General features: G+C 45.3%; 1 protein-coding gene across 5 annotated transcripts in view; it reads left to right on the top strand.

The window, feature by feature from the left end:
• KCNJ6 (potassium inwardly rectifying channel subfamily J member 6) overlaps window positions 1-16,025 on the top strand; it is a 1,253,811-nt gene extending 1,237,786 nt beyond the window's left edge. For 4 of the 5 annotated variants that reach the window (XM_069202551.1, XM_069202554.1, XM_069202553.1 and 1 more), the window contains exon 5: window positions 9,458-13,499. In XM_069202551.1, coding sequence (XP_069058652.1) covers window positions 9,458-9,783 — 326 coding nt within the window. In that variant the 3' untranslated portion in view covers window positions 9,784-13,499. Of the gene's footprint in view, window positions 1-9,457 lie in introns of all 5 variants that reach the window. The other variant, XM_069202552.1, reaches the window with a different exon arrangement.
• The last annotated feature ends 1,167 nt before the right edge of the window (window positions 16,026-17,192 follow it).

The raw sequence follows: 17,192 nt of genomic DNA, 5'->3' as shown, positions 1-17,192 counted from the left end.
GCGCTGTGTGCTGATGGCGCTGTGTGTGTATGGCGCTGTGTGTGTTACTGGGGTAGGGGTGAGAGCAGATGGCGCTGTGTGTGGCACTGGGGTAGGGGTGAGAGCAGATGGCGCTGTGTGTGATAGACCGGACCCTGCAAGGGTAAGAACTTTGCTGCTGTATCTTTGTCTTGTAATGCTTAGGCACCAAGTTAGACCTTTGTTTGTGCAACCTCCAAACAATAATGCTTACTTTTATAACCCATACCCACCAACCCAGTACAGCCAGAGAGAAACCACCCACCCATGAAAACTACCAAAAATCAGATGACAACCCCAATATAAATCAAACCATTTGTGAAGTGTCCAGTGGGGTACACTTTGTGTGATGGCAAACACCTTCAGCTTACTCCTCCTCCCAGGGGTGCGTTTGATAAATGGCTGCTGCATTTAATTAAATGTCTCTTGTGATTAGGATAGGGATATACTCTGGAACATTCCCATTTGGCTCTCGTGATTAGCGTAGGAATATACTACTAGAGCCAGGGCTGTTGAAAATGTCTTACAATAATACACTTTTTTTTATCTGGCCCCTGGCATTTCGTGCACAGTTGATTTCTATTGCTGTGTGACCCAGCATGCTGAAAAAAAACAATCTCTAAAAAGGGGCCCGTACACCATTCATTGGCCTCATTATCACTCTAGTATGCCTAGCAGGTTGCAAGCATAATTGCAAAAAATACTTTTTATAACATGGTTCTCTGGGAATCGGCAAAGGCCAGCATGTGTGTTGACAATTGTTAGATCACAGTATGCTTCGTTTCCTTTTACACATCACTTTATATTATTTTGGTGTTGTGCACAGACGTCTGTAGTGAGACGCAGTGTTGGTCCATTGGTCGTGAGGCGGTGTCGGTCCATCGGTCGCTAGTGAAGTGTTGTCGGTCCGTCGCTCGTGAAGTGGTGTCGGTCCTTTGGGTGTGAGGGGAAAATCTGATTCCTGACCCTTGATACTCATTGCACAAACTCGCCTGAGACCAATGGCCTACAGTCCAGTTACCAAGCCTTGCAAACGACCCAGATCCATACAGAGTGAACACAGATCATTCCAGGCAGCATGGGAAGAAGAGTACTTGTTTGTTGAATGGCCAAAGGAGAAAGCTACCTGTTTGCTTTGCAAAGAGAAAGTAAATGTTCTTAAGAGATATAACCTGCAACGGCACTACAAAACTCGATACGCAAGTTATAGTGAGAACTTCCCATTGCACTCACAACTGCGTTCAGCAAAAGTGGCATCGTTAAAGCAAACACTTCTTTCCCAGCAGAAGCTCTTCCTTTGCCAAATGAAGGAATCTTAGGCTGTTACAGAAGCATCATTCAAAATAGGCTACCTGCTTGCCAAACATAAGAAGCCATTCACGGAGGCAGAGCTGGTGAAGAAATGTTTCCTTTCAGCAGCTGAAATTTTGTTTGAAAACTATAGCAACAAATCCAGCATTTTAAAAGAAATCGGTGCATTACAGCTATCGGATTCCACTAGTGCACGCAGAATAGAGGCAATGGGTGAAAATATCCAGGAGCAGGTGATCAAAGCTGTCAGAGAGTCACCGTTCTTCAGCATTGCCATGGATGAGTCCACAGATATAGGCGATGTGGCCCACTTATTAGTTTGGGTGAGGTATTTGGACCAATCGCTTCATCCCAAAGAAGAGCTCCTGTGCCTTCTACCACTGCACGGGCACACAAGAGGAGAAGATATTCTGGACAGTATCTGCAACTACTTCGAAACACATCACATACCACTGGACAGTCTTGTTAGGATCACAACAGGTGGCGCTCCTGCTATGGTAGGCCATGACAGAGGCTTTCTATCTTTGCTTAAAAAGAAGCTCACTGGACAGCCTGTAATAGACTACCACTGCATTATTCATCAGGAAGTTCTGTGTGCAAAATTAAAGCATGGAGAACTGAATAACGTCCTAAAACTTGCAGTGAAAATTGTTAATTTTATTCGTGCCAAAGCCCTTAACCACAGACTTTTTAAGGCTATGCTGCAGGATTCTGAAGCTGAATATACAGACCTCTTGATGCACACTGAAGTGCGATGGCTAAGCAAAGGGAAAGTTCTGGAGCGGTTCATTGCTTTGCTTCCTGAAATTGAACACTTTGCAAACAGCAGAGGTCAAACATTCCCAGAACTAAAGGATGTGAAATGACTTTTAATGCTCCATTTTCTTTCAGATCTATTTGCACACTTCAATGCTCTTAATTTGATGCTGCAAGGCAAACAACAGCTTGTGTGGTCCATGATGAATGGTATTTACTCATTTGAAAGTAAGCTTGTGCTATTCAAAGAACAACTGGATGTTGCTGACTTCACCCACTTTCCAAAACTGTTGGCTGTGACTCAGAGGTTTCCAAATGCACAAGAAATGCTGCCAACGCTAAATCTTGGTGCATGTCTTGAGGACATTTCTGGGGAGATCAAAAGGCGATTTTCTCAATTCAGAACCCTCATCCCCCTGTTCAGGCTGGTTGAAAACCCCTGGATGGTGAGTGCACGAAATCTTGATGCTGTTGAAGTTATTGGCGTGAAAAGACCGCAAGCACAAATGGAGCTGATAGACATGCAGCACAACTCAGCTCTCGAAGCAACTTTTTTGGGGCAGGCACCAGAAGAATTCTGGAACACTGTGCCTTCTGACAAATTTCCTGTTCTTTTTACAGTGGCCCAGAAAATAATTTGTATGTTTGGGTCAACATATGTTTGCGAAAGTTCGTTTTCCACAATGGGACTTTTGAAGAGTAAACTCAGAAATAAGCTAACAGACTTACATCTGGATCAGCTCTTAAGGCTTGCCGTTTCAGACATAATACCAGATTACAGAGCACTAATAAGAGACATGAAGTGCAAAATAAGTTCTTAGTATGTCTTCCTTTGACATACCTATTTTCCAGACTCAGAGAAAACTGTGCTGCATTGGGCCTGTGCTGAATATCCTGTTCACAAGGATTACCATGCCATGCCTCTTAAGATTACTATTGTCTGATAATAAAAATGTTTTTCAAAATGTCCTCTTTGTAGGTTTGTAGTTATACCTGGATTCAAAATGCAGCATTGTTTAGCAATGTTTTGAAAAAGGGGGCGGGGTGGTTGTGCCCCCTATAAGCCCCGCCCCTCCCCCCACCCCCACTGTCACTTCAGTGCGGCCCTCGGCCGCAAACCATACTGCAATTTTGGCCCCCGAGAAAAAGTTTGTGAGTACCCATGCTCTAGATAATCCACCACCTCTGTCTCTGTGGTTCCCAGTCTCACTCTCATGCCTTTGATCGTCCCTAGTCGACTTTTTCATCTCCCGCTCCCGAAGGTGCCACATTTTTATTTTGCACCAATGTCAGTGACCTCAAGAGACTTGGGGGCGCAGCAACTGACCTTTTTGCTGCAACCCAACAACGCTTCAATATTTTGCAACTTTTTCACTCGTGCTTCCAGAGAGAGACAGGGTGCTGCTTGGGGTATACTGAGCAGCAGGCTGTAGCCAGGCAGCGACTGCTAGAATTATTCTGAATGCCTTTGTACACAGGCTGCAGAAGTGGATGAGGATCCCTGACCAAGATGTGGCACCCAGGGCCACCCCACATCGCAAGGGCTGCGGGCCTTCTGTTACACGCCTGGCTGTTCCTTTCAGGCCACCATGCCTGTGTTTGCAGCCAATCACATATTTCTACAAATTTCATCTTGCCTAAATAATAATCGCTAGGCAAGTAGTTCTGTGAAGCTTGCAACGGAAGATTTTGCTATGTGAATTTATCATTCACAGCTCGGATCACTAAATCAGAAACAGATTGCAAGTAGTTGGAACGCACTTTGCAACCACTGTTTGCAACCTATGTCTCTTTACACAATGTCCTATGTTTGTGCTATATAAATTCCCATAAAAAATGACATACATACATAAAGACATACTACTTTTTGCTAGAGATGAAAGGGAATGGAAGTCTTCACATGGAATTTTTTTTGCAGTAACCCTGACCCTGCGCCTGTGGATTTTCTGCACTGCGGACTTTTCACAAACGCAGGGACACAGCTTGTGCTGCAGACAATCCTAATAAATGGCGTATCTTTGTTGGTGATTGTGCATTACGCAGTTTGTCATTTTTTGACCCTAGGGTAGGTCGCTTCCCCGCCACCGCAGCTCCACCTGCCCAGGCCCCTGCCACTGGTCTGGTAAATCCTAGGCTCCTCTTCGGCTCCGCTCCCGTCCGTCTCCTTGTCTGTGCTTTTTCCCTTCTCTGTGCTCTTCCTCGCTCCGTTCTCTTCTCCTGCTGTGCTCTTCTTCGCTCCATTTACCTCTCCTGTTGTGCTATCTTCGCCCTCCCTTTTCTTCTCCTGCTGTGCTCTTCTCCGCTCCGTTTTCTCCTCCTGCTGTGCTCTTCTTCGCTTCTTTAACCTCTCCTGTTGAGCCCTCTTCGCTCCGTTCTTCTTCACCTGTTGTGCCCTCTTCGCTCCGTTTTTCTTCACCTTTTGTGCCCTCTTCGCTCCGTTCTTCTTCACCTGTTGTGCCCTCTTCGCTCCGTTCTTCTTCACCTGTTGTGCCCTCTTCGCTCCGTTCTTCTTCACCTGTTGTGCCCTCTTCGCTCCGTTCTTCTTCACCTGTTGTGCTATCTTCGCTTTCCCTCTTTCTCTCCTGCTGCACGTTATCTCTTTTTTTCCACCTATTCTGCTGTCCTTTTTCCTTTCCCGCCTGTTTCCGCGCTCCGGACGCTCCCTGTTCCCCGCTCTCCCCCATCCCGCCTTCCCGCTTTCCCACCGCTGCCTCCCGTGTGGCCCGCCCCCGCTTCCATTCGCTACTCCGCCTCCCCCTTCCCTCTTATGGCGGCCGCTGGCGCAAGGGCAAGCCCGTCTGCGCCCGTCCGCGCCTGGACCGCGCCCAGCGCCAGAACCCCTGGCCCCCGGCTTTCCCAAAACCCCCAGCTTAGCTACGATGCCACCTCCCTCCCCCACTTCCATTCGCTACTCCGCCTCCCCCTTCCCTCTTATGGTGGCCGCTGGCGCAAGGGCAAGCCCGTCTGCGCCTGTCCGCGCCTGGACCGCGCCCAGCGCCAGAACCCCTGGCCCCCGGCTCTATCAAAACCCCCAGCTTAGCTACGATGCCACCTCCCTCCAAGCACTCAACCCCGGACGAACTACCACCTGCTACCAAGCCAGCCCGAAACGCACCCATGGACCCTTCACCTGTCATACATGCAAGCATACCTTCCACCACGACTGCAATCCGTCCACCAGCCCACACTCCAACAACCACCTCAAGTGCATCCTCATCAACGCACGCTCCGTCCACAAGCACGCCATTGAACTATGGGATCTCCTGGACTCAACTGCACCAGATGTCGCCTTCATCACTGAGACCTGGATGAACGCCTCATCGGCCCCCGACATCGCCCTAGCCATCCCTGACGGCTACAAGATCGCCAGGAAAGACCGCACCAACCAAATCGGAGGAGGAATCGCCATCATCTACAAGAGCTCCATCAACGTCACTACCTCCACCGAAGACACCATCCTCGCCGCCGAACACATGCACTTCCAGATCCACACCGACCCCAGGACCACCCTCAGAGGAACTCTTGTATACAGGCCCCCTGGCCCACGCGCCCAATTCAGCGAATCAATCACAGACTTCATCTCCCCACACGCCTTAGCTTCGCCAGACTACATCCTCCTCGGAGACCTGAACTTCCACCTAGAGAAGAACAACGACACCAACACCACCACCCTGCTCGACAACCTTGCCAACCTCGGACTCATGCAACTGGTGAACACCCCCACCCACACCGCTGGACACACGCTCGACCCCATCTTCTCCGCCAGCGACCTCGTATCCTTCAGCCACTCCTCCGAGATACACTGGACCGACCACAGATGTGTCCACTTCACCTTCAGACGCAAGACCCACCATCTTTGCACACAACCTACCACCCGCAGACCCTGGAACAAAATCTCCACAGAACAGCTACTCTCCACTCTCAACCACAACCAACCTGCCATCACCTCCGACCCCAACAACGCAGCCCTCAGTCTCACACAGTGGATCACCAACTGCGCCGACAACCTTGCCCCCCTCAGAAGCCACCCAAGACAGACCAACATCAGGAAACCTCCTTGGTTCACAGACGTCCTCAGAGAATCCAAGAAAACCTGAGTACCCTGGAAAAAACCTGGCGCAAAGAACACACCGCACACCCGCGAACGCCACCAGCTGATCCGCTCCACCAAAAAAGCATCCTTCAAAGAGAGACTGGACAAGAACACCCACAACAGCAAAGAACTCTTCAATATCGTCAAAGAGCTCTCCAATCCCAACGCCAGCTCCAACTCCATCACGCCCTCACAAGAATTCTGCAACTCCCTCGCTACCTTCTTCCATCGAAAGATCACGACCCACACAACAGCTTCGGACCACAGATCCCGCCGATCACCACGGAACTCACAGCCCCAACCATCACCCTCAACGCCTGTACTCCCATCAGCACCGAAGAGACTAGAACCACCATGAACACCATCCACTCCGGCGCCCCCTCGGACCCGTGCCCACATCACATCTTCAACAAAGCCGACGCCATCATCGCCCCCTATCTCCAGAGCATCATCAACAGCTCGTTTACATCTGCCACCTTCCCCGAGAGCTGGAAACACGCGGAAGCCAACGCTCTCCTGAAAAAACCTACGGCAGACCACAACGACCTAAAGGACTTCCACCCCATCTCGCTCCTCCCCTTCCCGGCCAAGGTCATCGAGAAGGCCGTCAACAAGCAACTGACCAACTTCCTCGAAGACAACAACCTGCTCGACCCCTCCCAGTCCGGCTTTCGAGCCATCCACAGCACCGAAACCGCCCTCATCGCAGTCACCGACGACATCCGAACCCTGCTGGACAACAGAGAAACAACCGCCCTCATCCTCCTTGCCTTCGACACCGTCTGCCACCGCACCCTAATAACCCGCCTCCGCTCCACCGATATACAAGGACAGGCCCTGGACTGGATCATCTCTTTCCTCTCGGACCGATCCCAAAGAGTCTACCTCCCGCCCTTCCACTCGGAACCCACCGAGATCATCTGCGGCGTCCCACAAGGCTCCTCGCTCAGCCCTACGCTCTTCAATGTCTACATGAGCCCCCTCGCCGACATCGCTCGCAATCACAACATCAACATCATCTCCTACGCCGACGACACCCAGCTGATACTCTCCCTCACCAAAGACCCAGCCACCACCAAAGCCAACCTACAGGATGGAATGAAAGACGTCGCAGAATGGATGAAGCTCAGCCGCCTGAAGCTGAACTCAGACAAGATGGAAGTCCTCATCCTCGGAAACTCCCCGTCCGCCTGGGACGACTTTTGGTTGCCCACGGCCCTGGGCACCACACCGACCCCTTCAGACCATGCACGGAACCTCGGATTCATCCTGGACCCCCTTCTCACCATGACCAAACAAGTCAACGCCGTCTCGTCCTCCTGCTTCCACACACTTCGCATGCTCAGAAAGATCTTCCGCTGGATCCCCGCCGACACCAGAAAAACTGTTACCCACGCCCTCGTGACAAGTCGCCTGGACTACGGAAACACCCTATACGCAGGAACCACCGCAAAACTTCAGTAACGTCTTCAGCGCATACAAAACGCTTCTGCACGCCTTATCCTTGACGCACCCCGCCACAGCCACATCTCCGTCCACCTGAAACACCTGCACTGGCTACCCGTCAACAAAAGGATCACCTTCAGGCTCCTCACCCACGCACACAAAGCCCTCCACAACAAAGGCCCCAAATACCTCAACAGCCGCCTAGCCTTCTACACGCCCACCCGTCAACTTCGCTCTACCAGCCTCGCCCTCGCCGCCGTCCCTCGCATCCGCCGAACCAACGCCGGAGGGAAATCCTTCTCCTACCTGGCAGCCAAGACGTGTAATTCCCTCCCTACCCACCTCAGGACTACCCAGGACCACCTCGCCTTCAGGAAGCGCCTCAAGACCTGGCTCTTCGACCATCAGTGACCCCCCCCCGGCGCCTTGAGACCCTCACGGGTGAGTAGCGCACTCTATAAATACCATGACTGATTGATTGATTTTTTCATTTGATTCACTTATTGCATATAGCTTTTTTTGTGTGTTTTGAGGTATGTTCCTTTATTTGTACATTGTAATTTCTATTGTCAACCCCAAATTAATCTTTTGAGAGAAACAAGAGGAACTGGTATTGCTTTCACTCTGTTGCTCCTAGATAGGCTTCTGTGGGTTTTCCCAGTCTTCTGAAATAGCTTTGAAGGCCAAGCATGGCTTTTCTGGCTTTACCATTAGTCCATCCTAGAAGTGTTGAATACCCACCCGCGCATTGGACGAGGTAATAATCGTATGACCCTCTTTTCAGTCTAATGAATGCTTGAAATGTTATCCCGAAAATGGTCTGACAAATCTGCAACAGACATCGCAGTCAATTTTTGGTTGGTCCAAGCAATAAATGAAGATGTCTTTAAATTCTGTATTTATCTTGTCATATTTGCTGTGCTTCAAAGACAGAGGTCACATTTTAGGATGTGTCTTCTACTGCTTATTGTTGCCAACATGGAGACTGGTGTTTACAAACTCCTCTCACTTTGCTGTCAGAGAAAGAAAAGTAAAATGATTTATGTGACAGTCTTGCTGGGGAACATGAAGTGTGAAAGGAAAGACTGTAGGATGCCATTTTTTCACCCCATACAACAAAACATAAACACCCGTGAAAGAACTGCAGACATTTAGCACTTGGGAAAGCAAAAATGAAGCACATTTTATGTAATTCTGAAGTGTGGTGGAAACAAAGATTTTAATAGGATCAGAACAAATCAAGATTGATGACAATAATAAATATTTACTGAAGCCATTTTCCACTAATTATCATTTCTGTGCAATATAGTTTTATATGGAAAACATATTTAGTGACCATTTCAATGGGAAATGTGCTGTCTGTAAATGACAAAGCGCTGCCACACGATGTTATAGGTATATTAAAAAATTGCTCCTCCTCATGTCCATTAAAGCTATGTGAGATTCGAAGGTTTTTTGTACCAAAAAGTGGGTTGGGTGCTAAAAAGTTTGAACACTACTTTAACCTATGATTACCATGATCTGACGATAGTATGATGTTCAAAGTGTAATGGTCTGGCCTGCTCGTATGTAAAGTAGATGTGTGGCATTGCAAGGTTAAAAAAGTGATCACATTAAAATGAAAGTGTCAGCATTTCCAATTATAGATAATTTGCTGAAATATTTCTATCAATCATGGGCAAACCTTTATATATCTGATTAAGCAGTACATTTATTCTCACCACTGATAATTTATCATTTTTGCATTGTGTTGCTTAACATATCTTTTTGCTTAATGTGTTAAGACATCACAAGTACCAGTTATGTGCTAAGTTTTGTCTTCTTTGTCCTTAGGCATGACATGCCAGGCTCGAAGCTCCTACGTCACCTCAGAGATCATGTGGGGCCATCGCTTCACCCCGGTGCTCACGCTGGAGGATGGCTTTTATGAAGTTGACTACAACAGCTTTCATGACACCTACGAGACCAACACACCGTCTTTGAGTGCCAAAGACCTGGCAGAGCTGACCAGCCGGGCAGAAATGCCTTTGAGTTGGTCCGTGTCAAGCAAACTGGACCAACACACGGAGCTGGTGATAGAAGAGGACATTAAGACTCATGCAGACCAAACTGAAAGGAACGGAGATGTGGCCAACATAGAGAATGAATCCAAAGTGTAGCGAATGACCGATACCATCAAAGGACTTCTGTTCTTAGCAGAAAAAGCGTGAAGTGTAAAATGTCCTCTTGCCCCTTATCAATGGCTTTGGGGCATATGGGAGGGGCACTGGTCTGAGCTGCAGTAGCTCTCGCCTTTGATTGGATCACAGGTCATCTATACTTACAGGCTTTGCAAGTTGCAACTGAATGAATGCATGTGTTCTTGGACTCAGGTTTGTCAAAGAAAGAAAAGCTAGCTTAAGATTAGATTTCAGGGTGTTGTGAGTCAAAGAGGTTACCAGCTGTTGCCCACTCTTGTAGTCAGCACCAACACCAGGTTTGTCTGTAATATCTACTAAAAGGGAGCGCATCCCTACCGAATATGGGCATTGGCGCTTCCAGGCCACGATAAGAAGGCTCTGCAAATCAACAAGATAGTGTACATATGCCTTATATAGTTATTTTCTCTTAAAATTTAGTAATAAACCCAGCATGTACAAAAGAAAAAAAGTCTAAATAATGTACATAAATGTGTATTTAATGTTGGTTTAGATAACTATGTCTAGGAATAATGGGATGCAAAAAAATGAACCATTTAGTAAGCGTTTCAGTTTGATTATTCTATGTAGATGACAGATTAATTTGTTGAATATTTTATTTCTTATGTATCCGGTCCCTTCAGCACATGGTCTTCAGTGTATCAGACTGGCAGTACAGTACCTCACTTTTTTCCTCACAAATTATTGTGCAGATTACAAACATAACAAAAAGCCATATAATAAATGACGGGGCCAGAATTATCATAGGAGCACTTCTATACTGTGACTCACTTACAAAAAAAATATTTTGTATTTAGACCTTATGGTCAGACTTTTACATCTTATAGCTATGTCATGATTCAGCAGATCATTCTATGCTAGAGTCCTTAGGGATCCGTAACATGCTGTTAGAAGTCTCTAACACAAAACCATGCCATGTAATGCAAATATGTCATGACATTCTCACTTGTTCAAATTGTGTGATCTTAGGCCGGTCACATTATCTCCAGATGCCTCACTTCTCATATCAAATATTGGGAGCATTGCAAACCAGACAAACGTGCAGTATTTTAATATTTATATTCACCCACTGGAAATATATAAGCTATGGAATTTGTGTCAAAATGGTATGGCTGTCGGAGCTTCCCTCTTTAAGGCCACAGTTTGAATCTAACAATAGATCATATCACACGGCCACTGTGCATCGTGAAATTGGTCTGTGGTTCATTTGGCACAGTTGCAGTGTGGTTCGAAGCACAAAGGACGCATTGCAGTGGCTAACCATACATTCAGTGCCCTGAAATCCTAACCTAGAAGTGCCATGGAAAATGGGTAGTAATGCACATTTGTGTGGGCAATAAGGAGGCATGCAGTCCTTATCACAGGGACTTATTAAGTATTTAAATTAAAAAATTGCTATACACTCCACACTTGTAGTAATGCTGTATGGTATGTGGCTATCCTGTTTGCACAACTTAGCCAGTGGAAACCGAGCCAAAGCATTGATTATTTATCAAGAAAGTTCCTACGGTAGAGGTAAAAATAAATCAAACATCAAAGCTCAGAGTCCTGGGGTGGTGGGCCAATGCAAACAGGTACGAGGGTGGCACAAGGGCTGATATCACTACATCACCAAAATTTGGGAGAAGAGTCATGCTCAGACCAATTCCCAATCCTCAAATGGACTGTCAGAGGAAATTAAAAGTTTCAAACCTGCAGGTGGTTGACTGTTGAATAAAAAATTGTTCCAAAGTTTTAAATATAGTACAGCTGATAATGACTGGGCACCAAAAGGACACATCAATTGCTGGTAATGTAGCAGGTAACACAGAAGCCATTTTGAACGGTAAAAGGGTGCCCATATTCTTCAAACCAATAAATGATAGCCCAATTCAAAATGGTGTCAACTCATTACCAGCGTCATCAGTATCCCCTTTGGAAAGGTATCACCATTGTCTAGCCAGCTTACTAGAATATATAAAAGCAGTACTTTGTGGGTGAACCATATCTCCACCAAAGCAAATAATGCATAATTATAAGGCATGATTAGAAGGCAAGTCATCAGGTGCCTTTATGTATTCGAAGTGAGTTCTAAGTTCTATATTCTAAGTGAGTTTAACGTAGAGCACTTTTACTCTCAAAGTAATTTCATTACACATTTTAAAATGCCTAGTGCAACAATGTGACTCTGTTGGTATGTGCGTGTACCAGGTCCCTCTAGAACAAAACTGCAGCCTTAATCTTTTTACACTGCCCAGTCTAGATGAGAGTAATACACTGGAAACAATATATATTTTTAATATAACCTTTAATTTAAAATGAAAAAAACTCAGGAGAAACCTGGTGGGCAGGTGGAAATTTTGCACTGTGATAGATCTTTCACATTAATTTCACATCTATAAAATGCTTCTGCGAAAACACAGTTGCCCATTTCTACAGAGAAATGGAACAATGTCTTGCTTTCTGTTGACTTGGCCTCTGCGGCCAGAATCAAGCGCATGTTTCGAGTGTATTCAACAGAGATCCCAGTGGCTACCAAAATGATACTGTTCTGTATTTCTCTTCTTTAGTTTCTGTGTGACACTGTTCCTATCCCAAGAAAAAAACAATAAAGATTTGCAAAGAAGCAATGTCGTGGCACAAAGAAAACATTCCTACTTGGTAGACGTTTACAATGGCGTTTTCCTCATTTAATTTAAGAGACAATGCTATGTGATGCCGAAGAGGCTTGGCTACCCTTGGAATGCATGTTGACATTGCTTTTATTAAAAGATCTATTTCTGCAGGTGTCTGTTGCAACTGTTCAATAACCAGATTTGAGCAAATGAAGTTGTCCTCTCTTTTTTACACCACTATTTCATTGTTTTCTCGTCGCTTCTGTCCACTGAGCCTACTGGTCTGGGAAGCTAAACCATTGGTTTTGCTGGGTAAATTCTGTGTGCACTCAGCTACGAAAATATCCAAAACGTGACAGACAGAAGACTGATGAACGCACCACTGCATGCTGGATTCACTGCGTGATTTTTCAATGGAAGATAGCTATATTTATCTCAGTCCAACCCAGCTGGAAATGTGACATAAAAGGAAAACAAAGCAATTCCACACTTGGGAACTTCCTAGATCCTTTTATTACAGACGCAACTTTTGCACATCGAATTTAAGAGCAGACTCATAACCTTATTCAAAGGGGCTCTACTCACGAACTGCATTTTGTAGCACGTTAGTAGTACCACTAGAGCACTAGTACTTCAAAATTCTATTGATAAACGTACAAATGTAAATCTCCAACTCCACCTCTCCTATCTTTTCTATGGGGAGATCCTCACACATGTAAGTTCACTACTTAGTAGTAAATGCAGGAGGGAGCAGGGTGAGCGGCTGGAGAAAGGGGCATTCCCACTACCAAATGAGAAGAGTCTAAGGAGGAGAAAGGGTTGAAATTTGGTAGTGAATACCACTTCCATCACCTAGCACAGCGGTTCTTAACCTTTTGACTTCTGTGGACCCCCCTGAATCATTATGGGGAACAAGGGGCCCCCACTGAGTCATTATTGGAAGCTGGGGACCACCGGCCTAAGCAATTTCTATGATCTGAACTTCTAAACAATGCACAAAAGTACAAAAACAGGTGTACACCAAATAAATGCTCAAATATTGAAATATTTTAATACACAATAAAATATAGAAAAGGTTTTCACATTTTTAATGTTGCCACTTGATTTGTATATACTTTACTAATTTGAATGTATTTATTTTAATACTATTCAATTTTGTAACAGTCTCAGACCCCCTGATTGGTGAGGTTGTTGAGCAGGAGGGAACCCATAAAGATATACTCAGTCATGTTGACGTGTCACCTGCAAATGGGGTCTTGGTGGATTTCAATTCTACAATGCAGTTTCACAGAACAGAATTCATGGTAATGCATTTAAAGCGGGATTGTAATGTGTAGAAATATTTAAGGTATTGGAATGGAGTTACCTATCAATGCTGCACTAGTTCTCCTGTTTAAGAATAAAGTTTGAATAGGGGCATTTCAGAACAAGCACAGAACAGAAGAACGAAAAGGACTTTCCTGCCTGCTGTACTACAAGACTCCCAGCCTACCCTCCTGAGGTACATTGGTAGCATTGTTCACTCATCTGATTGGATATTTGACCTCAAGGACACAACAAGAATCAACAATATGGTAGAGATTACACGCTGGTGAACACACAGTCCACGAAAACTGAGAGGCTACTGACTAAGTTGCAGGGTCCAAATTAACTGTTTCTGAAAACATTGTGGGAGGCCTGTGGCAGTTATAGGGAACTCTTAAAAAGTGGGACCCTTGTGGCAAGAAGGAAACAGCATAAATAGTTACGCAATAGGCCCTTTCCGCGTAAGGAACATTATTTAGCTGGTTTTCAGGACAGAAACGTAATATTTGTGATTTCCAGAAGCCCAAGGTGTTTACCTGCCTAAATGCCTATATGTCAGACTGCTACTTGTTCCAAATAGTTTATAGCATTCCATGAAAGTGGCAATAAATCTAGGCATGATCAGACCATATGGAGAAACACAAATATCTACCTCTGCTTAACGCTTGTCCAACACTTATATGACAGAGTATTTTGAGCATAGTGTATTCCCTGTGATCTCTGATCTGCACAAACATTCCAGCCTACTCACTTTCTCCAACTGATACCCCAAATCAGCCTCACACCTTTCTCTCACCTTCTTCTTCCTAGCTGCATAGCTGCAAATGGTTGGAGAAAAACAATTAAAATTAGATAAACTTTTGCTTCATAGCCTCTTTTTCACTGCAGAGTACTCCTTCATTTGTCACAGAAAGCCATTCCATCTTCTCCTGGCCGTTGCCGTCAATTCTATGTATTGAGATTCCAGGTGGTGCTAAAAGAATAATGCTCATGCCTCTCTTCTCTGCTCACCAATTCTAGCTGCTGCCATCCCATTTTGTAATCTTGGTAATCAGACATCAGTTCCTTAAAACACAAGCAAGGGCATGCAACCAATTTAACCAGCCATATGTTCTCGAGTTAGGACAAATATTTTCTCAGATACTACTAAGTACCACAGCTGACCTTTCACTGATCTTAGACTATTTTTTGGCTTTTCATTATCTGGTCCTACCATATTTAGGAGAACATTAGGGGGCCACTAAGTTAGTGAACATCGTCATAGATAACTCGTGCCTTTCCTCCATCAACTGGACTGCATGCTGTAACTGTGCAGCATATTGGGGCCTTTCAATAATGGGCTGTCCGAGTTCCACAAACAAGTGACCATCCACCCCAAAGCAGTTTAGACAGCAGACCATGCATGACATGAAGCATGTATCTGGCATCAACTCTGTCATCACTTTAAAAGAGTAGAGCAGTATTACTATACCTATATCGTCTCTACTAGGGAAAAGAACAGCCAAAACTGAGAGATGGAAATGTTAAAATTAATATGAACCACTGTCCATATCTCCAGGTGCAGTTCATTCCATTTATATTAGGTTTTCTGTGCTATCACAGACATGGACCAACCATACAATATAGTGAAATGTTCTGAAATTAATTTCCATTGGCCACATTAATTCAAGCGTTCCCTCCAATACCTCTTTAGGTTCCTCAGAAAAAGGGAGAAGCCATACTAAAACACTAGCAATGCCCTCAGAATGACCAACATACAGTCCACATTAAATGTATGTACCAACCAATATTCCCTCTAATATTGTTGTTCTGCATGTGCACCAAAATGTATGTGTGTGCAATTTCTTAGGTTGTTTGCAGAATCAAGTCTGGCCATGAACTACGACTTAAGCGCTCATAGCGAGCAATCTACCAATCCTGTGTGAGGTGTATCAAGGGAGGGGATTTAATCCAGGATTATCATACCAATTGTGTTCCAGCAGGGAGATAGGTATGCACTCTACAATGTACAGGTGTAAAAGAGGTCTAGTTATACAGTTTGCAACTCTATTTTTAATGAAATGACCATACCTTGAAGTTAATAATTAATGCCTGCCCAAACCTTGTAGAGTGCACCTCTACAAAGATTTACCGAAGGTTCAAAATATAAAGTGGATCGTGGTCATGGGCAGTGATTTCAGTTCACCTCAAACATCCTCAACTAAACAGAGAGTGATCCTGAATAATCAGTATTAGATGATCACATGTACTAAATGTTTGCCTCATTGTTAAAAGTAGAAATAAATACGTTCAATTTATTAATCCATACTGTATTATTCGTGAGTGCTTTTCTCTTTGTTTCTATATGTCTGTCCCAGGTAGAGCTCTCTAGGACTCCCAAACGAATGCCTATCAATAACATTCCCTAGTGAACACTTAGGAACTTTTAATTGCAAATATAGGTTCCAATGAATACAATACATTGACTAGACACAAGGGGGTGGTTTCCATCAGTATTAATGCACTGTGAAGTGACACAAAAAAGAGCTTCTCTGTTTATGGTTCTCGCACATCTTCTCAAGTGCATCCAGGTGTAGTGTGTCAGAACAGCGTAACATATGTGGTGGCAGCTGCACACATCTGTACATGTTCAGTGTGCCGCTCTTAGGGCCATTGGAAGGCTCTTCGTTCCATCTCTGGAGCCCCAATTTCAAAAGCCTCATTTGAAGCACTTTTGTTAGAGTTGTCTTCAGGTAACACTTGTCTCCACTCAGCAAAGGAAATTCTCTTTGCATGCCGCATGAATAGTTGTACTTTCTTAAAGCTTTTTATATATGTAAGGTATGCAGATCTACGTGGGCCTTTGTACTTACAATAATAGAATAACTTTGTTCCTTATATATTCCTGTTAAATACTAACCTTGTCAACCATACCCAATTTATCAGCCTTAGCAAAATATAAAATAGCAAACCTTGCTACTTTGCAAATTATATGCGGCTGTTTGCAGCAGACACAAAGGGCCTAATAATGAGTTTGGTGGATGGGACACCCCTATGCCAAACTCCTGACAGGGTGGCCACGACTGTAGTAGCGACCTTCCCACCGGACCTACTATGACATTCCCGCTTGGCTGATAAGCGGAAAACCATGTCGTTGGCAGTGCAAGGGCCCCCCTAACCAGCATCTTCAGAATACACACTGTCTGAAACAGCAGACAGTGTGTATCCTGAGGGTGCTGGGTGCACCTTCTGTGCGACGGCATTGGCCTCTCCTCCATGAGGAGCCAAGGCCAACGGCGCCATATGGTTTCCACGGGCTGAGCGGTGGAAACCTCAGTTTTCTGAGGTTTCCGCCGGTCAGCCCATTGGAAACCTTGTAATGGGGCTAGGGTTGGGAGACAGCTCCGCGGTGGTCTCCTCTCCACAGGTCTGGTGGGCCAGCAGTCGGCCCGCCAGCCTGATAATGAGGACCTAAGATTTTACACCATGGTT

The sequence above is a fragment of the Pleurodeles waltl genome, chromosome 8, assembly GCF_031143425.1.
Source record: "Pleurodeles waltl isolate 20211129_DDA chromosome 8, aPleWal1.hap1.20221129, whole genome shotgun sequence".
Lineage (NCBI taxonomy): Eukaryota > Metazoa > Chordata > Amphibia > Caudata > Salamandridae > Pleurodeles > Pleurodeles waltl.
Note: the sequence above shows the minus strand (reverse complement) of the source record. Positions and strands in the feature narration are given on the sequence as shown.